The sequence below is a fragment of the Aphis gossypii genome, chromosome 1 (assembly GCF_020184175.1).
Source record: "Aphis gossypii isolate Hap1 chromosome 1, ASM2018417v2, whole genome shotgun sequence".
NCBI lineage: Eukaryota > Metazoa > Arthropoda > Insecta > Hemiptera > Aphididae > Aphis > Aphis gossypii.
In genome coordinates this window covers 3198612-3224648 of record NC_065530.1, presented here as the reverse complement: position 1 = coordinate 3224648, position 26037 = coordinate 3198612, and the positions used below count along the sequence as shown (strand labels likewise).

Below are 26037 nucleotides of genomic sequence, written 5' to 3'. Positions count from 1 at the left end.
ATTAATATATATATATATTATTATTAGTAGTAGTAGTAGAGGTAGTATAGATGACTGATACTGACAAATAAGACAGATGCAGGCCAGACAAGAAACGTGCACTACTGCAATGCAAACGCATTATAAGAGTAAATTAATTCGTACGTGGCGAAACAGCTCTGGTCACGACTACAATAATGTCCATATAATACCTAGGCATAGTACATTGACGGCTTAGCGTACACATTACACATGTTATAAGTTACAAATTTGTTTCACAAAGTATGTTATACAAGTAATCGCCATACGGTAACACCGAATAAAATATGTTATTGTTATTATAAATCTTAAAAATAATAATTTTACAGCTATATTTTTTATTTTGTATGTTTTAGTATTGCAAATAGGTAAGTAAAATGTATTGTTTCCTAATAGTATTTGTATTTAATTAACTTAAAAATTATTGGAATAAAAATATTATATTGATTCAAGCAACATTTCAAATACTAAATAATTTAATAACTGATTAAACTTGGCAATAAATACTTCTCATAAATGGTGTACTAGTGTGTATTTCTTTTCTTTTTATATTTCTTTCCCAGATAAATTTCAAATACATCTTAAACATTTTTAAATGATTGTATCTATATTCTATTTATATAAATATTGATAAACGTTATCTTTTATAATTATGCTCTTAAAGTTTTAAATGAAAATATATATATATGTTATTAAGATTTTTGAACCATATGAAAACATTTACATTTACATTTTAAATATAAATTAAATACATACAACTATTTGTTTATAATTGTATTGGATTATAGTTTTAGTTTATATTCCCTAAATTAAAAATACTACTGTACAAATAAATTTAACCACTACTTATATATTAGTTATATACATAATTTATATTAAATTAGAAATTATAAATCTATTGTTCCCTATGTGGACTTCTTAATATTATTTCCCCAGACTCCAAAGAGCCAAAATCGACCAGAGCAGTATTTTTTTATTCTTTTTTTTGGATGGGTGAAGAATAAATAATACATAGGATTTACTGTGGTGGAATTGTATCTCATGTAAGAATACACGTTTTAGAGTAAAACACATAGTATAAAGTGATTATATTGTATATATTATTATTATTAGGTACTTTAAAATTCAATCAGAAATATTTGAAGCTACATTCATAAGATGCTACCTGGTGATTGAGTACATTTGGTCTTGCAGGCTCTGTCCAGCGAAACGAAGACGCCGCCACGCACTTTGCCATCATCTATGGCAGCAGTTGCTAAGATGACAATAATAATATATAACACCATGATTGCGAATTTTTGTCGTGCGACTCTCGCGGAATGTGCCCGATGCTCGGAAATCGAAAATTTCCGACGGATCAAACGTGTTTTATTCCCATAAAGGTCGTCGTCGTCGTCACCGCCGACGTCGGTCGGTTTAATGTATTCCGTCCACGACCGTCGTCGGCGAGCTGCACTCTTCGCATCAGCAACAGCAGCAGCAGCAGCGGCATCGGCATTAGACTGCAACTGTGTAGAACTGCGATCGTCGCCGACCTCGTCTGCGGCGTTATTATCATTATTTACACCGTAGGTACCTCTGCTTATATAATATTATAAATTATACCTGTCGTTATTCTTTCGCGCCAATGACACGTCGTCCTGTCTACTCATAAGTCATAATATATATGTATGAGTGTATACTGTATATAGATTGGCTCAGACGCCTTCAAAATGCCGCACTGCTACCCCCTCATCACAAACCGAGATACAGGATAAAGGCCATTCAGCACATTTGCACTTTAAAGGATTATAATACGATCTATACTCTATACTATTAGATTAAATTAATAATCATACAAAATTAAATATTGATTTAAATACTGATATGAGTAATACATATATAAAACTGCCATATTTTATAATGTTATTGGCATTTTAATGAGTCATAAATGTTGAATAAAACAATTAGGTACACGAAATCAAAACAAAATTATTACATTTCAATATTTAGTCTACAATAAATTATTCTTTATCATAATGATTGATTTACACGATTTGTTTCGGTTAATACGTCTTCTGTTACGATACAGTAAATGGTATAAAATAACCGAAAAGACAATGACACAGAAATAATATTTAGTGACATTTATTAAGGACTGTATGATTGTAAAAACATAATATACATCTATTTTTGTTTTTTTTTTAGTGTAATTTTAATTTTCCCATTGCATTTCCCTCGATTATTCTATTTTTCCACTCTTTTAATCCGGTTGTTGGGTCACCATATTATGATCGAGACAGTATCGAACTTTTATTTGCCAAGGAATATAATATATATTTTTAATAAACGTTATATTATTATGATCAGTATACATAACGCCAGTAAGCGCGTTCCAAAAGTCTCGCATATATTATTGTGAAACCCGCCGACCGCACTCCACACAACATATGCCCATTCCTAGAAGTAATTATATGGTTTGGATTCTTTAGTCGTGCAGAGGTCAGCGCGGGCAGCTCGTAACAAAATAATAATAATATTATGTATCTATGCTATGTACCGCATACCACTATTATAGTATTATAATACATATGTAGGAGAAATTATTGTGTTTTATTTCAAAACAACATATTATATCGGTTTATTAACCAATACGATAATATTTTTATTGTGTTGTTGCGTATTTAAACGATCATTCGTAATTTTTAATTAGTCCTTTGTTTTCTATACTACATAATATAATACATAACCTAGACCAGTGGTTCTTAACCTTTTGTAGATTACGGGCTCCTTATGAAAAATTTTTATACACCGTGGACCCCTTACTCATTTTTTTCGAATACCATCTTTTTTTTACATCTCATATTAACATAACTAAAATTATAATAAATATTTTATATTATAATTACATAAGTAGACATAACAAAACATACATATTTATAATTATATTTTGTCACGACGTATTAAGGCTGCCGCGGACCCCGGACATGAGCATCGCGGACCCCCAGGGGACGCGGACCACAGGTTAAGAACCACTAACCTAGACAATAATGGTCGATATTAGGTAGTTATAAGTGTCATAACAAATCAATATTATATTCTAGACATTTACAATCGTACTGATAATTTTTTTTTTATTATTAAATTTGAGCTTTTGCGGCAAGGGCTTTATACATTATAATATTATACAATATTACAAAATTGTGTACGAGCAATACAGGTTCGATAAAAAATTAATACGATACATGATGATAAAATAACACCAACTTGACCATAGTCATATCATGGGGAATATAAATATATTATATATATATTATTTATATACAATATACATGGGTAATTGTTATACACTTTTAGCAGACTAATCCTTGTATAATCCTTCATTCCAGAATAACATATTTTAATAATACCTATATAATAATATATACATATAACTTATCTACCTACGATTTTTAACATTTTTGGTTAATTTTCTTTTTTTTTTATATTCCAATATTATATAACACGTGTTTTAGTTTTAAAATAACTCGCCAATATGCAAATCATAATAATGTTAATCATTGTTATTAAATTGCTGCAGCAGTCATGTCATTGACAGTTTCTTGGCACTCTTTTTATTCTGCTTTAATACTTACATACGTAATGCATATAGTTATTGGGTTGACGTAAGCTGCGACGGGAGTTAAATGGTATTTACGGAAAGTAAAGGCTTGTACGCGTGCTATATTTTGCATTGGAAACAAACGATTTGAAAAATACTTAATGCATTACTTGTGTACATGACGGTAAATAAATAATGATTACTGCTGCTGCAGGGACGATTCATGAAAACTGTGCCACCGTGCCAACAATTTTTTCTTCTACTCTGACGCATGATGAGTGTTAGCAAAATTGATTCGATTTATGACTATAATTATCGTATGTTTAAACCATCTCTAACTGTGCAGAGTTGGGTGTATATAAATAACGAAATTGTGTACTATTTAACAACTTAAATGCAACTCTTGAATCGGAAAAAATTTTAATATAATATAATTATTATTTATTACTATATTTAAAGATAATTTTAAAATAACTTTATGGTTCATTATTTTTGTATACAATGGAAAATACCAAATTAATAAAATTAATATATTGTTAGTACATCAAATTGTCTATTTATGCTCGTATTATTGTTTTTTAATATGGATATTTTTTTTCACTCTTATTTAAAATCCGTTTACTAATAAAAACTAATCTTATTCATTACGTTATTATATGTTATTTTGTATAGCATTTTATAAGAAAATGCTTTGAAGAGTTGTAGTTACTACAACCGTCAATCATTAATAGAAAACATATACATAATAAAATCATTAAGTATTATTTTTTATTATTTACTACCTATAGCAATATGTATTAATGTATTCTTTTATTTACTTTTTGAATGAAAAAACGATGATTATAATTAGCATCTATTACTAAATTAAAAATCAAAATGAATGGGAAAAAAACTTTTAGATACATGTTCTGGCCGGAATTCCGTCCACGCTCCACATTTCATTTTAAATTTCGACGATTTTAATTCCATATAGTAGCGGTATAAAGGCGTTTCATAACATATTGCAGAATCCGATGAAGTATGTGACACGCGTTTGCACAGCAGCGAGAGACGAAGACGAGTTTCCAATAAAAATGTTGTTGATGTGCCCGGCCGTATATAGTCGTCTCGTCGATACGAAAGAAAAAATCGTGCGAATACCGATCGATTATAGAAAATTCAAATCATACACTCTGAAAATTCCTATGCGTATATATATATATAGTATATACATTGTCGAGTATGATATTCGAATTGTCCGTGATGATAGACACGTGATATTTAATTATAATTGGCATACATGTAAGTAGATAATATTAGGCATGCTACGTTACGCATGTTTTATATCTAATAAGTAATTATTAACTATAATAAGAAAAATAACAGTTTGATAAATAGACAATCTTAAATTATACATACAACCAAATAAAAAATAAAAATATGAAAAAATTAATTATTTCAAAATTATTAAAAAATTATTATTTTAATATTATATTTATATATAAATTTTAAAAAATATATCGTCATTATTATTATCATCGTATATTACGATTAGGTATGTCTTAATGTTACATGAATACCTTCAATAATTAAAAAAAAAAACAAACTATTATTCCACTTCCCGATCTGAGACAATCTGGGATATGATCCATATATAGTTAATCGTCACTGCACATTAGTACCTATAATAGCTATCATGCCTAGCTGGTTTATCAGCTTCTATATAGTACCTTTGAAGATGTACAGTAACATATGTAATAGTTTGTACAGTAATCCTTGCTTATGTAGTTTTGGTTAAAATTGAGGTTCAAATGTCTTAAAAAAAATTAATCGTGTATATTTTTTTATGAAATACTCATGAGGAATTTAGTATTATTTTTTCAAGACTTATTAGTCATAACAAAACAATTTACAAAATAAATATTCACAATATTGATGAATCATATTGTTAAAATTTGAATTTCTAATTGTTATAAAATAAATGTATTTTAAATATTTTATACATTTTATTTTTAAATTTTTAAACTTTTAACCGACAGAAAAATAATAAATTGACATGTAATAGAAATAAGCCTAAAATAAGATTTTAAATTTCAAATGTCTATAAATAAGTCAAAAGGAATCAAAATGTTTTGAAACATTACCATGTATGGAAATGTCAATACTTATGTTTATTCATTTTAAAATTATAACAAATTATTAATAATCGTTGGATGAGGAATAGTTATTTTAAGGTCAATGTCATACAATTTTATACTTCAAACATCATTAAATTAATGTAACTTTTCGATAAACTTTTTTTATATAAATAGAACAACTTATGAGGAACATTTTATTATATTTTAAACTAAGATATAAAAAAACTTTTTTGTATTTCTAACTACATTACACGTATTTGAAAAATGCCGAAATTCTAAATTTAAATGATTATATAAAAATATTATGACTACAGAATATGTTTGATACTTACATTTTAATATGTAAATCAACATCTGAGGAACTTGATATTAAATTTTCAAGTGTTTTGAATGTTTTTATCGACAATAGTTGAAAAATATTAAGTAAAATCGAAAATTTCTCATGTATATAAGTAGCTCAGAAAAGTGATAATATTAGAAAATTCTTACATAAATATTTGATAAAATTTTCAATTATCTATTCACTATTCGTTATTAAATTACATAAAAAAAAAAATAATTTTTTTGAGTAGAAGTTTCGAGTAAAAATTTCCATTTTTTGCTAATTTAATTTGTTTTTTTCAGTTAAAAAAAAAAATGAATACACTCGTCTTTTTGCTAAGAACCAAAAGTGGATGAACAATAAGCATCCCTAGTGCATCACTTTGTTATCTGTACATAGCAATACGTCGTAATATAATAATTATTTTGCAGAAATGGAACTTCTTTGGTACTTCTTCTATACACAACACGCATACATAATAATAAAATACGTGACCGTGTTAATACTACAAGGGTAATATATGCATAATAATTTTTTCCGAGTTGATCACACCGTTAATATCACCACAATACTAAGTAAGTACTGCAATGACATCGCGCGCACGTGTTGACACCGCCGCCAAGGGATCGGATTTTTTTTTTTCATCGTAACAAATCTTTCTCCAACACGCATAACACATATTATACAATATTTATATATTATTATACTTTATGTAAAAAAAAAAAGGGTAATACGATAATAATACACTATGTGGTATAGACGTTCAGCTGTGGACTTACTACCTTTATACAAACGCGTGTAGCAGTATAATGATGGTAGTGGTGGCATACGCGAGCTATTATAATATTATATATAAAACAATATGACGACGAAAAAAAACGAAAACGACACTTATTATGAATAGCCCTCGTAAAAATAAAAAAAAAAACCCGATCTCGCGGTGCATGCGGGCCGCCCCGTGGAGACGAGACTCGGCAGTCTCTGCAGGTCTGCCGCTACAACAGTGTGTGTATCCAAAAGGTGTATACATATAATAATATAATTATTATTATTTTAATACGACGATAGTGATAATGATGATGTTATGATATTTAAAAAAAAAAAAAGACCATATCGGCTACGCGCATAATAATAACCATTGTGTTTGTTTCGTGAAACACGATACCGGCGCCAGTCACGTGTGGAGTGTCTTCTCTAGCGTGATAGTTTAACGTGTACATGGCCACACTAACAATCAAACTCTTGAAATCTACTTATTAAAAAAAAGTCCTTTAAAAAATATTAAAATTAGATGAAGTCATAACCCAATTTTTCCATAATTACATTCAACATTTATATTCCAATTTATTAAAAAAAAAAAAAAAAAACATTAAAATTGATAATATTTATAAAAAAAATATTCGTATCTACAAATTGATTTAAAATTCAAAAGAACAAGTAAAAAAATTCTACAATAACCAACAGACTATAATAACATTAAAATAATATTCATTTGTGTGTATATCGTTAGTCGCACTCGCACATGACGACACCAACCTGAAACAGGCAAAGTACTGCAAGTATCTAAGTCTAGTTAGAGTTTAATTCTCTAAACCGATAAAAAATATTATCTCATACAATCTAACTACATATTGTTCTTGCTGAGATAAAAAGGAAATAGAAATATTATCAATATAAGCAAGTGTACGTGTATAACAGTTATATATACGAAAAGTAACAATTGTATTGTTATGTATTATACATCACCTCAATGTTTTTTTTGTCAGTTTCATTTCCTTATAGACTATTTTGGCTAAATACATAACGAATGCATTTTTGTCATTTACTTCCAAATTAACTGAAACATAATTTTTTTTTTTTTTTTGAATAATTGTTTACTAGTTTTTCATAATTTATAGTATTCGATATTATGTCTATGTAGGAATTAAAATAATATAAATATAAAATTGGCATAACACGGCGCATTAAATAGGCAATTCAGGTACTCATATGTCTTAGACCTCTGCTTTATGACGTGTACTACAGTTTTTTATAGGCAATATATTAATATAATATCACAACGAGTAATAGTAATAAGTATAATAATATTATATTATTAGCGAAAAATTACTTTATATTATGTCTATAACAAATAACAATTAAATATATTCTAAGATCAAATTAGAGTTATATGTTGCGACTTGAAATTATTATTCATTTAAATAATGATACTATAGATTACAATATATAGAACTCGTGGTTATCACGACTGATTATATTATATTATATTATATATTTAGGAAAATAATTTAATGTTGACAGCTTTAAAATTAAATTATTTTTGTAATTGAATTTACAAGACATAAAATAATTTTCATAATATTGTGACTTATTTCAATTAAATAATTGAGTAAAGAAATTAGAATTATTTGTCAATACTCAATGTGAACTTTCAATACAATCACATAAAATACAATTAAAAATATATTAAGAAAATATTATAATATAATATACTAAACCGACAATTCAAATACCTACCTTGACAAAGAATACAGATGCGTGATTTATAATTATATATAATTACATTTTATGCTTAATTTAAAATTAATAAAGTTGATCATTTGATTTAGGTATAATGAGGAAAAATAATGTTTGTAGACAATTTGAAAATGTTTAAAAATATCTATAAATACATTTCCATTATATGTGTAGTTATACTTAAGTACTCAATCCACCAAGTATTCAAATACATATTTTCAAAACATTTAAACAGAAGAAAAAGTTAAGTAAGTATCAAAGTTTGAATACTTTAAAAAGTATCTTTTAGAAAACTGTTTACGCATACCAATCGCATATTTGCATATTATAATTATTATAATCATTAATCGAGTATCTGCTATTTGACAAATTCAAATTTACAATGTCATCTTTGCACCTGCTGTCTCCTTTATCGTTGTTTTGCTATGGCGTTTCAAGTTCTCACACTGTTCATCATTGCAACATTTTCCATATAACGTCGTTTTTAATATCACAATCTACTTATATTTATTTGTACATCTTATGTGTTGTTGCATAATTTTATTTTATTCAATCTTGAGTATTGAATATTGCACTATGTAGTACTTATATACTTGTAGAATATTATAATTCATAATATATTGTAGGTGTTTTTATAGATTATACTGTTATCAATTTTATTGGGAGACCATTGGCGAGAATTATCCAAACGGGCAAATGTTTTAACGGATTAAAAAAAAAAATACCCACTAAAATTACATTTTAACATATAATATAGACATACTATAGACTAAAAAGCTTTTAGATACCTAAGTGTTCTATTAGTTTTCTCTCTGTAACACAGAAGGTTTTCGTTTTGTATACCTAATCAATCCTATGTCAATATGATCATAATCGATATCGATATGTCAAAATTTAATCCAGTGTATGTGTTAATTCCTACGTCTTTTTTCAATTGTGATATTGCTCAGTCTTCTGCCTAACCTAATCTTACTGAACCTACATAATAATAAAATAATACTCACTTATCTACCATTTAGTGTATTAATTTAAAAATGATAATTTCTCTCAAAAATATATGACCAACATTTATAATAATATATGAAGTAAAATTTTGAATTACTTGATATAAATTTTTTAAAAATAATAAATCTCAAATCATAAAAATGTATTTAAAAAAAAATAATAAATAACATATTTTCTTATTATAAAATATAATTTTTATTACACTTGAGTAGTATTAGTATTTCACATAAATAAAAATGTATTTTGCCAACAAAATACAAAAAATATTGTGAAAAACTAGAAAATGTATATAAAATTAATATTTATGATTGGATCTTAATACATTATAGGTATAATTGAAAAAGTTAAGCATCAACTTCCATGACAGTTTCCTCAGCAATTTGGAATTTTATTTCATTTCTACATAATACTTTGGTCAAACCAGCTGGATAAACATATTTGGCACTAAAAAATAAATGTTTTTATATAATTTTAACTTATAAGACAACAATAATATAAGTACTAAATATATACTACGATCAAGTTTAGATAACTTAAAAACATAACAGCTCAAATTGCTTTTCCCTTTCAAGTGTTTATAAGCTATATTTTAATTTTGAGGTATAAAATTCTAAATATACAAGTCAAATTTATATTAATTCGACCAATTTTAAGTTATCGACACTTGACCATTATAGAAAAAAAAAACCGTACGTAGCTGGTTTCTTATTGGGTGTCAGATAGTTTCTAAGCATACGGGTCCCATCTTTTTTGATGACACAAAGGTCTACATTACTTCCAGAACCAAGATCATTAAATACACCGCCCAAAATAGCATCACATGCCAATTTCATTCCTTCTTCTTCCTAAAATTTAATTTAACCAAACAAACAGTTTCAAAGTTTTAGGTTTAAGTAACAAATTTAAAATACAAAATTGTTATTACTGTTAGATCTTCATTCCAGCGACTTTCAAGTTCTGAAATGGCTGCCATACTTCCAGACCCCATAGATATGTAAGGCAATTTATCAATTGAACCATGAGGATAAATTGAGTATAAATGAGCACCACTATTATCAATTCCACCTAAAATTAAAGCAGCTGAAACATATCCCTAAAATCAAACACAAAAAATTAAAAATTAAGATAAAATACAAGAAATGATGAAATATAAGCTGAATTACCATATACTTGAAAAGATACTGACGAAGTGACCTAGCAGCGAATGCAACAGGAACCATTTCATCAGGAAACTTAAATGCTTGCAAGGAAACATTAGCAGATACCATGCGAGTCACTTGCATAGTGTCTGCTGCAGTACCGGCACCACAGCAACTAAAATAGTAAAACAATTCAAATATAATAATTTTCAAACATTGATTATTTTCAAGTTTACATACTGCATATATTTTCCAATATAATGGATTTTTTCACAATTTTTTTCCATAACTATTGTGTCAGATGTAGCGCGTGTATCAGCAGCCAAAATAACACAATCACGAGTAGTTACTCCCACAATTGTAGTACCTGTTTTTCGGAAACTCGGCATTTTGAGTCCTATTTTTTCAAGTTTTGCATTTCTAAACAACCAAAAAAAAAAAAAATTAATATGGTTAACTATTAATTAATTATTAATAAAATTAATAACCTAGTATGAAAATATCAAAACTGTGTGCTAAGTTGAAAAACATTCTAAAACGTGATTTAGGAACATAACGAGTACAATTTATTTTTTACAAGCAGTAAAAAAAAAATAAGGTAATTCACTTAACTGTATATTTAAAAAATAATTAGTAATTAATATTTTGGTTTAATAAATAATTAAACTAGTTTATAAAATAATTAACTGATGTCAACACATTCTTTGTTGGAAAAATAAATATATTTAGTAATGGACAGTAACATTTTATAAAAAAAATAGTTATTTTTTTTTTCTTACAGTTCAAATTTATTAAGTCAATAATATCCTATTATTTATAACATTACCCTATACTGTCTTTTCAAAGTTTTTAAACTTAAATTTGTTGAAACATTCATTAAGATAAAAATATCAACAATAAAAACATAGGAAAAATTCTATTGAACCTATTTCAATTTAAACACTGATTGGCTATTACTTTAAGGTTTTATAGGTTACCTACCTATTTGGTATATTTTGCATTAATTTATCATTTAACATTGTCATTATGACTCAATTAACGCAATTATGCAAATAATAAATATGAATATTTTTTTTTATTTAATACGCATTAATGTATTAATAATTATGTTACATATCACATATATATTTTGAAATTTTACCTAAACATATTAAGATAAAATTCAAATATTTTTTGTCAAAATAACTCTTAAACATGTGTAAAATAAATACATTACTAAGTGACTATCCATCTGTAATAGTTTAATAGTAATAATTTATACATCTGCTTTATTTATAAAATTAAGTAGGTAGGTATATCTAACTTTCTAAGCATTCAAGCTTAAATATTTTAAACGAATCACTATAATTATAAAAATTATCTTAGGAATTGAGATTATAAGAATGTTTATAAAATGAATGTTTTTAACCATACTAAATTAAATAAAACTTACAAACCTTTCAAGATTTCGGAACGAAAAGGCTTCGTCATCGTTGATAGAACTATAGTTTAAAGCCATTGTTAACGAGACAAAAATTTAAAGATAGTTAATATTTTAAACAGTAATAAACCTTCAACAGAGGAAGCGGTTTAAAACAATTTTTACTTATTAATTAATTAAATGATCATTAAGATACTCAATACTTTAAATATAAAACGCTTATACCAGTAGTTATACTATATATCTTACTCTGTATACTACTATACTAATAGGTCGTAGATATTATATTGTCAAGATTAATTTCGCTTTATCATTGTCAAAGATGTAATAAACTCAAATCAAAAATATACCAAACCTCTTTGATTCTTAGTTTTATCATTATTGATAATAAAATAATTTCATATAATATCTATTATCGGTGTTTCAGAATTGATAATTGATATTGTGTCTAATAATGTCCAATAATTAAAAAAGAAAAAAAATTGGAAATCTTCAAATTTTTGTTATAAAATACCAGGCACGGTTTCGGGCCGTATTATTTGATGTTAGGATAAATTTAAATAATATTCATAAGTTTAAAAGTTGCGAAAATGTCAGTTTCATTTTTAGCGCCGGCTTTGCGTTTCTCTGTATTTGATCCTACGAAGTTGAAGACCATACATTCGGTTTTTTTTAATGTTGTAAGACACAAATGGAATTTCACACACATGGAGTTGCCTAGTCCAAAGTCAAGAAACTTCAGACGGGAAATTGAATGGCCCGAAAAATACACCGTAAAACCATTGAACAATAAACACTTGGCGGGCCGAGACCCGATCTCTGGTATTTATAACAATATTAAAACAACAAATATTTATTACTGTAAGATTTATAATCATATAATTTTCAGGTCGAGTCGTTGTCAAGGGCTTGGGTGGTGGTATCAAACAGAAATATCATTGGGTTGATTTAAAACGTTTTGGACCAACTGGTGAACATGATGCTCCTCGAATTGATCGTGTCTTAGAAATAATGGACTGTGGCTGTAGAACAGCTAAAGTAGCATTAGTTGGTTGTGGCACAAATTTAAAATACATTATTGCAACTGTTAATATGAAACCTGGAGACATGTTGGTCACATCTGGTTACATTCCTCGCATTCCAGGTATACCATAATTCATTATCTTATGATATTTTTTAAATTAAAACATAGGTACTACTGAAAATAATTATCTTTGACATAACTTCTTATAGTTAATCCAAATGAAGGAGATGCATATCCACTTGGTGCATTGTCTAAGGGAACAAAAGTTCACTGTATTGAGAAAATGCCAGGTGAAGGGGCTCATTATGTAATGACAGCTGGATCAACAGCCACTATATTAAGACAAGTTGACGACAGGGTCATTGTTCAGTTGCCATCAAAATTACAAGTATCACTCTCTAAACATTGTATGGCATCGATTGGTAAGTTCAAATTATTGTATAACTTACTATTATTATCATTTCTGATAATGTTATGTTAAATATTTTTAAATGATCTAATACTTAAGAAATTGCCAAATATTTAATAGAGATAATATATTAAAATTAATCAAATTAATTAAATTTAAATAATCTTTAAAATTTATGAGCAAATTATAATTTGTTTTCAGGACAAATATCAAATGCAAATCACTTTAAAGAACACATCGGCAGTCCAAATCGTAACCGTGAATTGGGTAATCGCCCTCGGTCTGGATTGTGGCAAAGAAAAACTGGTCGTTTTGGCCGTAAAATTAGACCACCACCACCCTTAAAAATTATAACTGAACTTGCTCCAAAAAAATTAGAAAAAGTTACATTAGAACTAAGTGCTTTGTTTTGAAATATATGTACTTAGAATATTGAACTATAAACTGTTATACCAAACATGTGTAAAATAAAATAAAATAAAATTATATTACATTTTAATTTTATTAATGACTAATATACAAAACAAATTGATAATGATCTATATTACTATTGAGCTAAGAATTTGTCTGTGTTTTTTTTACAACATGTGGTAAATCAAATTTTCCTCTAACACATGTTATTTTTACACCAGGCAAATCTTTACATCGCCCGTTACGCACTAATACAACGTTGTGTTCTTGAAGATTGTGTCCTTCACCCGGTATATAAGCTATCATTTCCTTGCCATTGCTTAATCGTACTAAGACACACTTTCGATTGGCCGAATTTGGTTTCTTTGGTTTTCTTATAAGTGTTTTCAGTACAACACCTTTTAAAAACGGATTATCGCCCAGTGGATTACGTTTGAACATTGGTTTTTTATGAGGACCAGTCTTGTGCATTTGATAAAGCGATGCCATACATCTAGTCGTCTCTCCCACTAAGTATTATGAAAACAAATTCTAACATTAATTTTAAACAAAAATTATTGATTTATGATAACACTTACATGGTTTATTTAGAACTAAATTTTTCATCCCCTGTAATAGAACATTCATTTCGAAATATTTTCGTTTAATTCGGTTTAAAATTATACTGCTCGCTTCGAATAATATTTATTCTGTAATTTAATTTTCACTGAGCTATTGAAGTACTATAAGTCCAACAGCAAAAAGTAGTTGTATAATTAAAAGTTTGAGAAATAGGTTTTAAGATATAATATTACTGAATAGTACTCAAAATCATAGAGAAATATTAATATTACTTTATAATTTTCTTATAATGTATACACAATACACCAATAGCGAAATCATGCCGATAGATAATAATTATTTATTTTGATAACAAACTTTGATAAAAAAAATCTCAGTGTTGCCAGATGAGGTAATGTAAATTAATCAATATAAATTAATTTGCCTATAAAAAATAAAAACGGTAATAATTTTGCCTTAGTTCTTCTCATGTATAATCTTAGTTCATGGTTCTTCCGAAGTAAAAAGAAACAACACAAAATAAAATAAAAAATTAGATGTAAAAATATAGTAATGTATTTCTTAGACAAAAAATTGTCGCTTTATCAATATTAATTAAAAATTAAATGTTTGAGTTACCTATCCAAAATTACTGGTACATACCTAAATTATTTCAATAATTGATTATAATTTATAATATCATATAAAATATATAATCAATAGGTACCTAAAAATAATTATGAATTAATGAAATCTCAAATCATTATTTATTTATTTTTTTTTTTTTGTACCTATGTTCTATTTACGTACAAAAACTTATTTGGACTTAATAAAATACTTAAACTTTCAATGTACGACTCAACTGACGAAGGAACTGATCAATTCTCAAAAAAGTGTATATACTCAAACGTCTCAAACCACTTTTGCCACTAAGTACTTTTATTGTTTCGTAAACTGTAAGTAAGTCTGCAAATTACTATTAACATTAAAATAGGTACCTGCTATAATACAATAGGTACCTATATCAGTATGTGTAGCATAATTATTTGTTTTATTACCAATTATTATTATTATTATTATCATTTAACCTTATATTTTCTAAGAATACTATATTAACTTTGTCAAGAATAACTTTTTAAAAACTTAAATCTTATGCTTACATTTAGCACAATATTTATGACAGCTTTTTTTTAAATTATATACCTACACATATATTATGTACAAATGGTTTCCGTAAATAGTAGTGGGGATATCGGAAATTTTAATGGCTATACAATTTCTTGATTTCTTCAGACCACGTGGATTATTTTGAAAAAATGATTTTTGAGTCTATTAATTTTGTACGTCATATCTAGGGCATACCTTGTATATAATAAATAAGTATTGATATATCATGCATTATTCTTGTGTAATATTGTAATTTTAATAAAATAAAATAGAATAAGATAAGATAAAGTTAGTATTAAGATATATCATATTATTTCGTATGACAAAAGTCGAAATTTTTATTCGCATGAACATACAGGTTAATATATCAACATGAGATTGTTGTACAATACAAAATGTGTAAGTACATGCAGAAAAGATTATTTGAATTTAATATGTTTATAATATTATACGTATTAGGTGTAATTTAAATGAAAAATTGTAACTCGAGAGTAAACAGTAGTTATTTATACAAATATCGATTGAAAATTTAAATTATAATTATTGTTAATTATGATTATGACATTTCCATCAAAACATAATTGAACTTGGATGTATTATTGTCACTGACATAATACCTATGTAGGTATATATTTGTTATACAGTGCATGAAGCCATTGGATGTGGTGTTTAACATTTGTAAAAACTGCTATTGAATTATTTATGCTGGGATCCTTGACACTTACCACTCCAGTTAAATAATAGTAATTAGAGTGTAATACCGTTATACCTGAACCGCTATCTCCCTGATACACTCCTTGTCCTGAAATCAAATTATGTTTTACATAAGTCAAAAATTATTCATACGATTGTTTTAAGGTACCTACTTAGTACCCTTTTAACTCCTTTATTTACATCTCTACACCGTCCAAAAAAAAAAAAAAAATAAGTATTAGTAAAGATTCTGTGTGTGTAACGGTCATACGTAACAGGCGAATGAATATCACATATTCACATGAACCTCGAGATGGTTTAAAATTAATTTAATAAACCTAATTTTTCCGAAAATGACCATAATAATTGTGATATTATTCTTGTTAGTTGTTACCGATGAGTTCTTCAAAGAAACGGACGTAAAACGAAAAATATAGATTAAATGTAACTGATATAGAATAATAAAAAATGTGTTACTTATTAACTAGGTACATATAATATAAAAGTACCATATTATGTCGACATGTTAATTAATTAAGTTAGGTAATACATTTTATTTTAGTCGATTTAAAATTTAATTTAAAGGATGTGTTCAAGTTAAATACTAAGAGTTTAATAAAATTAATTATGTAAGTTTGTTGGAAAAAAAAACTATGGTTACACGGTGTTGATAATTAAATATTTTATTACCCAATGTAAAACTCGCACAAAATTTATCATAAGTCATAAATATTTTAAATCCATTTGAATAGATATTTCGACAAGATCTATGGTCGATGTATGGTAACGATGTTTCTAATAAAATAGGACTTAAAGTTCCATTATCCATTTTCCCCCAACCAACAACCTGTAAAAGTAAAAATGATTTTATAACTATAATAATAGTTTAATATTTAGCTTTTCTTAGTTAGTGTATAATTAGTTAAATAAAGTCGATTATTTAAATTTTTGTGACTTTTAGAATTCGATCAAAATTGACTTCATATATGCAAATTAAAAATAGTCAATGATTATATATTAATATAATGATACATGTATAGAAATAAACTATAATTAAACCGTAATTTTAATATTTAAATAATACTAAGAGCCAACCTTTCCTTGAGCTGCATTAGATATATTATATCTACCACTCCAATCAACACAAACTGGTGCAACACCACTACTAATAGAAACCCTGTTTTTTAACACAATAACAGCTATATCGTCAGAATAGAACCGATTATACCCATAATAATCTTCTTTCAGATAAATTGTTTTCACCTATAAAATTGTTTCGTTTTAATATATATTGTATTATAATATAGTACCTACATATTATTATTAGTCTATAAGATTCTACTTTTACACTTATAACTTACATCTATTATTTGAGTAAAATCATTGTCAATTAGTGTCAAATCTCTATTATATTTTCCAACAGCAATTCTGTATAAACCATCATTTATTGATATTATATTAGATACCATATCTTTTTGCCAAAAACAATGAGCCGCTAAAGATTTTATTCAAATAATTATCATTCTTTCTTAGGTTTTAAACATATTGAACAGATTATACCAGAAACAACTAAATTTGGAGAAATTATTGATCCTCCGCATATCAAGTCATACATGGAACTATCTTCATTAAATTTATATATTCCAACATTCCATGGGACTGTTCCAAAATGTGATGTCTTACCATTATTAATCAATATTTTGCCATCATTATGTACTCTACCACAATCTAAAATAATATTTGAATACAAAATATACAAATTACAAAAATTAATAAGTAACAACAATACCTATATAATACCTAAAGACTAAACCATAGTGTTGAAGTCTTAAGAGTTAAAACTTTAAGAGGATGTCAGTCAGTGCACTTTCATAGAATCAACCATTTCATTAATAATAAAAAATAGTATTTTGGGAAATATATGATAAATAAAGTAGTTAATCGTTTCAAAACAATGTTTTAATAGGTATTCATTTAAATTAAAAAAAAATATTATATTATTTTTAACTCCAATACAAAGTGAAATAATAATACATTGTAAAACCAATAGGTACCTGAATTCTCAAAAAAATATATATTTTTTTATTTTATAACCCCTATAATAGGTGTATTGACAGTAAAAATTATTTTGACACTAAGATTTATCTCAAATTATAAAAAATAATTTTACCAGAATAAAATTTATCTATGTAGGTGGAGGTTAGAGATACAAATACCTATTGCATATAAGACTTCCTAATAAACATTTATAATAAACGATTGTACTCGATCAAACAATTATTTGTTCATCTTAAATTTTAATTTTCATAATACATAAAAAAAAAATTACAATTACGTGGAATGCATTTATATAGTTGATTATTCCACATTCCATTAGACTGACAATGTAATTCCACTGGCGTCTTTTCTTGTCTAATCAATGAAATGTATGTCGGCTTACATGATGGTATAGCTATTGTATCGGGTATTGATGGATTTGAACAATTAGCGAACTTACCATTTAGAGTACATTTAATATCTACATTATCTGATAATAGAGGTGGACACATTTCTATAAACATGCCAAATTATAATCAAATATGGAATATATATTATTTAAATAAAAAGGTAATTATTTCAGTATACATATTTAATATAAAATACATAACTTACTAAAACATAACTTCTCAGAATTCGATATCCATTTTCCGTTACCTTGACAAACCCTAAAACTATTGGGGTAAGCCTTATAGTATCCAATTTCACAATTCTGAATTATAATACGATGAGGATTAATTAATGTACCGCGAGATAAAATTTTATCTGAACCTTCGTAAGAATATATAACCCCTTCGGCAGTTGGTAAAACGCAAACATTTTTCGTAACCTATAATATTATAATTAATTAATAAAAAATATAAAATTTTAAAAAATTGATAGCGCTAAGGCAGAAGTTGATATAAAGTTTAACTAAGTTAACTTAATACTTAAAAATTAATATTAATACCTATTAAAAAATAATAAATGTATACATTATACAATCATGCTCATTTAATAGTCAGTGATTCCGTTAGAAAATTATTTATATCATTTATATATTATATACATTTTACAATTTTTTTATGTAAAAAAACTATTCAAACTTATAAATATTAACCAAATACATAATACCTACTTAGATATTATCTATATATACTATGCCATATTAAGTTTAATTCAAAAGAACAATCGCTAAGAATGAACTGTTATAAATTGTTACACAAAAGTAAAAATCTATTCATGTAAACTTTGACTTAAACTATTTACTTACCATAAAATTTGACTTATCTATTGTATTATTTGTATAGTGACTTTCATAAAAAGTATATTTTTTATATAGTTCATGAAGCCATTTAATGTGATATTTAACATCTGTAAAAACTGCTATTGAATTATTTGTGTTTGGATCCTTGAGACTTACTATTCCGGTTAAATAATAAAAACCAGAATGTAAAAACGTTAAGCCTGAACCACTGTCACCTTCACAAACCCCTGGTCCTGAAACTAAAGATATTTTATTCTAATGACAAATTATTCATACGGCCATTGTGCTGTAGGTTTAATACAGATAATATATAAGTAATATGACATATGGTTATCGGTTTTTTTGTAAATTGTATACCTATGACAATAAAAATAAATACGAGTACAAGTGAACAATTATTTTGCCTTTAAGCGTAAAATTATTGTTTATAGATTTAGACTATTTAGAGAATCACAAAAAAGTCAATAATTTTAATTAAGTTTTTATAACTCAGATTTATAGTCTAGGATTCACACAATATTGATGTACCTATGTAATAAGTTAATTCTTAATTATATATATATTATACATCATTAATTAAAAATAGTTGGTAATATTTATGATCAATTGGCATATGCAATTACAATGTATATAATTGTATTATAATGATTGTTAAAAAAAAAATCAAATAATTAAATATTTTATTACCTAATGCAGACCCAGCACAAAACTTATCAATAGTCACAAACATCTGAAATCCATTTGTATACATGCTTCGACAAGAATTGTGATCGATGTATGATAAAGTTGTTTCTAATAAAACAGAACTTAATGTATCTTTCTCCGTTTTTCCCCAACCAACAATCTGTGAAAGTATAAAACCGTTTTATAATGTATAATAATACTAATCTCTTTCAATGTAACTATGTATATTTTAGTAATATTAATAAATTTAATTATTTAAATTAAGTCTAACTGATCGAGGTTTTATCATTTTTAAAATCGAACAAATAAGAAACAAGAATAATATTGAGTGGTTTTGCAATTTAAATGATAAGATTTTTATTTTCAGTACTATTTTAAATGATACAATAACAACCATGTATAATATAGCAGAGTCTTTTACAGTCTTTGACTATTTACATACAAATTAACAGTAGTAAAATATGGTTTTAGAATGATGAAATCATAATTTTAATTTCTAATTATTTATCAAACAAACCTTTCCTTGAGCTCCATTCTGTACATTATATTTACCACTCCAATCAACACAAACTGGTGCCACACCACTACTAATAGAAATTCTGTTTTTTAATACGATAACAGCTATATCATCAGAATAGAACCGATTATACCCATAATAATCTTCTTTCAGATAAATTGTTTGCACCTATGAAATTGTTTCGTTTTAATATAGGTATATTGTATCATAGTACCTATTATTCGTGTATAAGATTCTAATTTACGCTTAAAACTTACATTTATTATTTGAGTAAAATCATTGTCAATTATTGTCAAATCTCTATTATATTTTCCAACAGCAATTTTATACAGGTCATCGTATATTGGTATTATATTAGATACCATATCTTTTTGCCAAAAACAATGAGCCGCTAAAGATTTTATTCAAATAATTATCATTCATTTTAAAATTTTATATACATAATAAAGTTTTTACCAGAAACAACTAAATTTGAAGAAATTATTGATCCTCCACATATCAAGTCATATATGGAATTATCTTCATTAAATCGATAAATTCCAACATTCCAAGGTGCTGTTCCAACATGTGCTGTCTTACCATTATCAATCAATAATTTGTGTTTGACATATGGTTTACCGCAATCTAAAATAATTTTGATCGCCAGTATAAATAATAAATATTATAACTAACTATAGCTATAGAATGAAAATAATATCATAATGTAGAAGGATTAAAATTATGTCAGTGCACTGTTATAAAATCACCTATTTGAATAATTATAAAAGACAATGTGTTTAGGGTTATGAGAAATAAATTAGTTTAAATATTGACTCAAAACAATGTTTTAATGTTCATTTAAATTTACGAAAAAACGTTTTTATTTTAAATTCGAATACAAAGTGAAATAATAATAAAACGTAATACCAATAAGTCAAATCTTCCTGAATGTATTTTATATCATTTTATTATTATCTGATAATGGAGCTGAGTATATAGCATATTATACAAATTATAATCGTTACAATAAATAAATGTTGTAATAAATTATTACAGTAAAAATATTGAAATATATAACTTACTAAAACACAATTTTTCAGAATTCGTTATCCATTTTCCATTACCTTTACAAACCCTAAAACTATTGGGGTAAGCCTTATAATATCCAATTTCACAGTTCTCAATTACAATGCGACGAGGATAAATTAATGTCCCGTGAGGTAGAACATTATTTGAACCTTTGTAAGAATATATAATCCCTTCTGCAGTTGGTAAAACACATAAACTCCTTAAATTACAAATATCAATTAAAATATCAATAATATGATAAATTATCTAAGTTACATCGATAAATCGATGATAAATTAAATAAAACACAGCGAGTAGAAATCTATTGAACCATTCCTTGAAACAAATTATATAATACAAAAAAAAAATATTAACCTTTAAAATAAGTTTATTTAGAACACTTATTGAAAATATGTTAACAAATGCTATATAAATTTTTATCAGACCCAACTTTACAATTTCGAGTTCCATCAAAAGTTGTTCAATACATTGCCCATGTATACCTTGTATTTACACTTGTATTGATTTTCGCTTTAAATAAAACAAAAACTTAAACATAAAGATGTGTAAAGTTTTAAAATCAATATTTATTATACAATATAATATTTGATATTGGATACCTATCATGTATGATATATATATAGGTAATTATACATCAATTAGGTATTATACGAAAAATTAAGTGCATATTATCATTACGCATTTATACAATATTATACCTAAAATAAATTGCATCATTAGAATTAAATAACAAATAAATTGTACTGGTAGTATGTATAAATATATATGAAAATGAATATTCAAGAATATTTTTTTTAGTTTGATTAAGTAAATGTAATAAAAATATTATGAATAAAAGTAAGTATGATTAAAAAACGCTTACAGACATTTGGACGACCCATTGATATGTTTAGTGCGGTTTATAGATCTTAGTTTACATTCGGTTAAGTTTTCATCAGAACCATCGATACAATCAATTTTTCCATTGCATTTTTTAACATTATCCACACAAGCTCCATATTGACATCGATATTCATAACTTTTACATCTATATTATACAAATAGGTACATAGTATTAAATTAAATTAAAACTTTTTATTGTTGATTTAAGTTATAGTCATATTTTCCCATACGTTAGTTTAGCACACAAATCGCTGGTCTCATCTGAACCATCTGAACAATCTGCATGACCATCACAGACAGCCGACGTATCAATGCACAGTCCATTTGAACAATTAAACGTGTCCTCGGAATTTCTGTAATTACATCACAATAGTTAATGAAGCCATGCTATGTTTTATCTTATCGTATATTCTATAAACATAATAATAAGAAGTGGCATAAATGAGAAAAAATTAAAAATTCTCAGGGGTTTCTAACCCATTTTTTTCATTACTACGTAGGTAATAGTTTAGGTTTAAAAAAATTAAATGTGAAATAGAACACTATATTAAATCTCCCCAATAGATTATTACTATATTATTTCTATTATATAGTATAAGATAAAGTCATAAGAAATGTATAAATTTATGTGTAATGTATGAATATGATGAATGTACAATAATTTACATAAGGTATTATAGCTAGTATATTGATTAGTATAGAGCAGGTTAAGGTGTTTGGGTCGACATCTTCCCAGAGCTACCCTATTTTCGATGCTTTTAATAGCATAATATAATAATAATTAATATAAAAGTTACCAACATTATGCAATATGATGCAGTTTGTCGTCTTTCAAGTTCTTTGTCACAAAAAACGCATATTCCTGAAAAATTAATTTGTAATTTTAATTGGTGTAGTAATATAAATCATAATGATCTGTTTTATATATATATATATTATTAAATTGTGCATATTATAAACTATAAGTATAGACCATTGTGGTATTGTTACATACATTTTTGATGTTTCAAATAAGTAATATTAATTAATTGTGATGAATAAGAAATAAATACCTAAAGCCTTTAACAACTAATATACTCATAATATTAGATCAACTCAAAAAAGGAGGAGTCGCCATTGATTGGTTTCTTTCTTCATCTTTTATTTTAATTTAAGTACATTTTTTTCTCATTTCACATATATTTTTATTTTCTAGTGTTAGATCTATAAATATAGATTGTGTATTTTACATACTCCTTAAACCAAAAACAACATGGTCTATTGAATAAAGACAATAGGTAACCGTGAAAAATCCATTGTATGAGGACAATACTCAACAATAGTCTCACGCATAGATGCCAGTTACATTAATTTTTTCCATAAATCAAAACAAACTTAAATCCTCAAATGTTCATTAAATAATACTTAGTGTTTTGGTATTTGAGAAATCACTTTTGGCACATATTGTGAATCATCTAACACTTCCTGCATATTTATATTTACACATGGAGTGTGTATTTTGGGAGTAACTGAGAACTTAGCTGGTCTCACGTAATAATTCATAATATTTCAATACATTCAAACGTTTGATACCGTCAATCGAACACTTATTGTATATTGTAGTTAATATTGATTAAATATTATTTTAACCAGCAATATTATTAGGAATATAACAAAAATATATAATTATATTGTTTTAAATATTTATAATATTTAATATTATATGGTTCACGGCCCTTGGGTTGGGAACAGCTGTGATAGAGTATTTGATTTGTATTAGAATAAATTTTAAAAAGAAAATAACATTTAAAAATTGTACGATTTTTTTCATTACTTTACTCAATTTTCCTCTTTTTTTTCTTTTTTTTTACGTGAGATGTAAAAATATATGATCACACAGTACTGTTATAAAATCATCGTAACTACTACAGATAAGATTATATCAAAATGTAACAATAAAACTACATAACAATCATCATCATATCATTACGCACACTCGGTTATTGTCACACCCGACCATAATGTTGAGGGTGCCCGAATGTCATTTTTTTCACACCTTCTGTAAAGAAGTTTTACTACAAAAATAAATACTTGGCTTTTTAATCCAGATAATATGATGAAATTTAATGTTAAAGGCTTCCGATATGTACCAATATTATTAGTATGCAGGAAAAACTTTTTTTATGACACATTGCATACACTTCGTAATATGATGGGAAAATTGATGTTGGTGTCTCAAATTCGTTGTTTCAAATATTGTAATGATCGCTTTATAAATTGCATAGATATACGTTCCATCAAAACACTAAAATACTTTAGAATGTAAAAAGAAAAGATAATTTTTATCAAAGGAAGTATTTCATTACGGTTAACTTAAAATAGATTGTATAGACTATACATTAGTTAAAATTAATAACTAATCAAAATTAAAAACAGAATAAAACAAAAATGAAGAACAGTTGTCCATTCATAAAATTATGATGTGGACTGACTATCCTAGACTATCTAGACATACCTATGACTTTTTTTTTTGCGATTTTCAATTGTCTGTTTACCATTTGATAAAAATCATAGTTGGTACAGCATTATACTAATAACATTCTTTGTTTTTAACCCTAAAATGACTTTTACATATAGATACGAGTAGATACAACTATAAAGTATAACTAAAATCTAAAGTACATTATATTTCCATCATGTTATTGAAAATTAAAAAAATAAAACCTTTGTAAAAGTAAATATAAAAATGTTTTTAAGTAAATTTTATCTTAATTTATTAATACATTATTATCATCAATTAAATTATAATACAACTAATACAAGTATGTAGCATATATAAGGGCAAAATATTATTTTTATAAGTTTTTGAAATAACGAACATTTTATCAGTTTTATATCTTATTATTTTTTTATTCAATAATAATATGACATATTATTGTTTTCAAAAACTTGTATTATTGTATTAATATTTAAAAACTTTTGACTAAAGATAATAATTAATTGTATTACCTACCTTTTTTTTCATACAAGTAATATAACCAACTAGTCGTCAATATTATATATTTTTATAATTTAAACTGTATTAACATTATATTACGTACCAAACATTAAATAAAAATGTATTAACCAGAAATACACCACCTTCATGACCAATGATAAATTAATATTGAATATTTAATAGACTAATCTAACATAAACACATCTAACTATTATGCATTCATGTATAATAAATTAACACTAATATATATCTGTAAAAAAATGA

At 26.0% G+C, this 26037-nt stretch overlaps 4 protein-coding genes and 1 long non-coding RNA gene across 5 annotated transcripts; 2 read left to right on the top strand and 3 right to left on the bottom strand.

Annotated features, from left to right (window-relative positions):
- Positions 1-949: 949 nt before the first annotated feature.
- LOC126549098 (uncharacterized) lies at positions 950-6921 on the top strand. The gene is made up of 4 exons (XR_007603250.1): positions 950-1061; positions 1132-1586; positions 4606-4879; positions 6340-6921. It is a non-coding gene; the product is annotated as an uncharacterized LOC126549098 (long non-coding RNA).
- A 2759-nt stretch (positions 6922-9680) lies between these two features.
- Positions 9681-12385, bottom strand: LOC114123202 (proteasome subunit beta type-7-like). Its single transcript, XM_027986098.2, has 6 exons — positions 12135-12385; positions 10939-11118; positions 10723-10873; positions 10485-10652; positions 10253-10404; positions 9681-10003 (listed from the first exon to the last, which is right to left on the bottom strand). The coding sequence occupies exons 1-6, from the start codon at positions 12194-12196 to the stop codon at positions 9904-9906; spliced, it is 813 nt and encodes a 270-aa protein (XP_027841899.1). The 5' UTR covers positions 12197-12385; the 3' UTR covers positions 9681-9903.
- A 168-nt stretch (positions 12386-12553) lies between these two features.
- LOC114123201 (39S ribosomal protein L2, mitochondrial) lies at positions 12554-14050 on the top strand. Its single transcript, XM_027986096.2, has 4 exons — positions 12554-12940; positions 13008-13262; positions 13352-13564; positions 13753-14050. Exons 1-4 carry the CDS (start codon positions 12709-12711, stop codon positions 13962-13964), a joined length of 912 nt encoding a protein of 303 aa, XP_027841897.1. The 5' UTR covers positions 12554-12708; the 3' UTR covers positions 13965-14050.
- On the bottom strand, positions 14035-14839 carry LOC114123203 (40S ribosomal protein S12, mitochondrial). The gene is made up of 2 exons (XM_027986099.2): positions 14541-14839; positions 14035-14471 (listed from the first exon to the last, which is right to left on the bottom strand). Exons 1-2 carry the CDS (start codon positions 14587-14589, stop codon positions 14107-14109), a joined length of 414 nt encoding a protein of 137 aa, XP_027841900.1. The 5' UTR covers positions 14590-14839; the 3' UTR covers positions 14035-14106.
- A 1216-nt stretch (positions 14840-16055) lies between these two features.
- On the bottom strand, positions 16056-25992 carry LOC114123192 (modular serine protease-like). The gene is made up of 17 exons (XM_050197526.1): positions 25877-25992; positions 23598-23658; positions 23027-23149; positions 22777-22941; positions 21908-22113; positions 21303-21470; positions 21104-21237; positions 20847-21014; positions 20333-20489; positions 19652-19884; positions 19015-19228; positions 18698-18913; positions 17923-18090; positions 17724-17857; positions 17458-17625; positions 17053-17209; positions 16056-16471 (listed from the first exon to the last, which is right to left on the bottom strand). The coding sequence occupies exons 1-17, from the start codon at positions 25920-25922 to the stop codon at positions 16287-16289; spliced, it is 2703 nt and encodes a 900-aa protein (XP_050053483.1). The 5' UTR covers positions 25923-25992; the 3' UTR covers positions 16056-16286.
- Between the last annotated feature and the right edge of the window lie 45 nt (positions 25993-26037).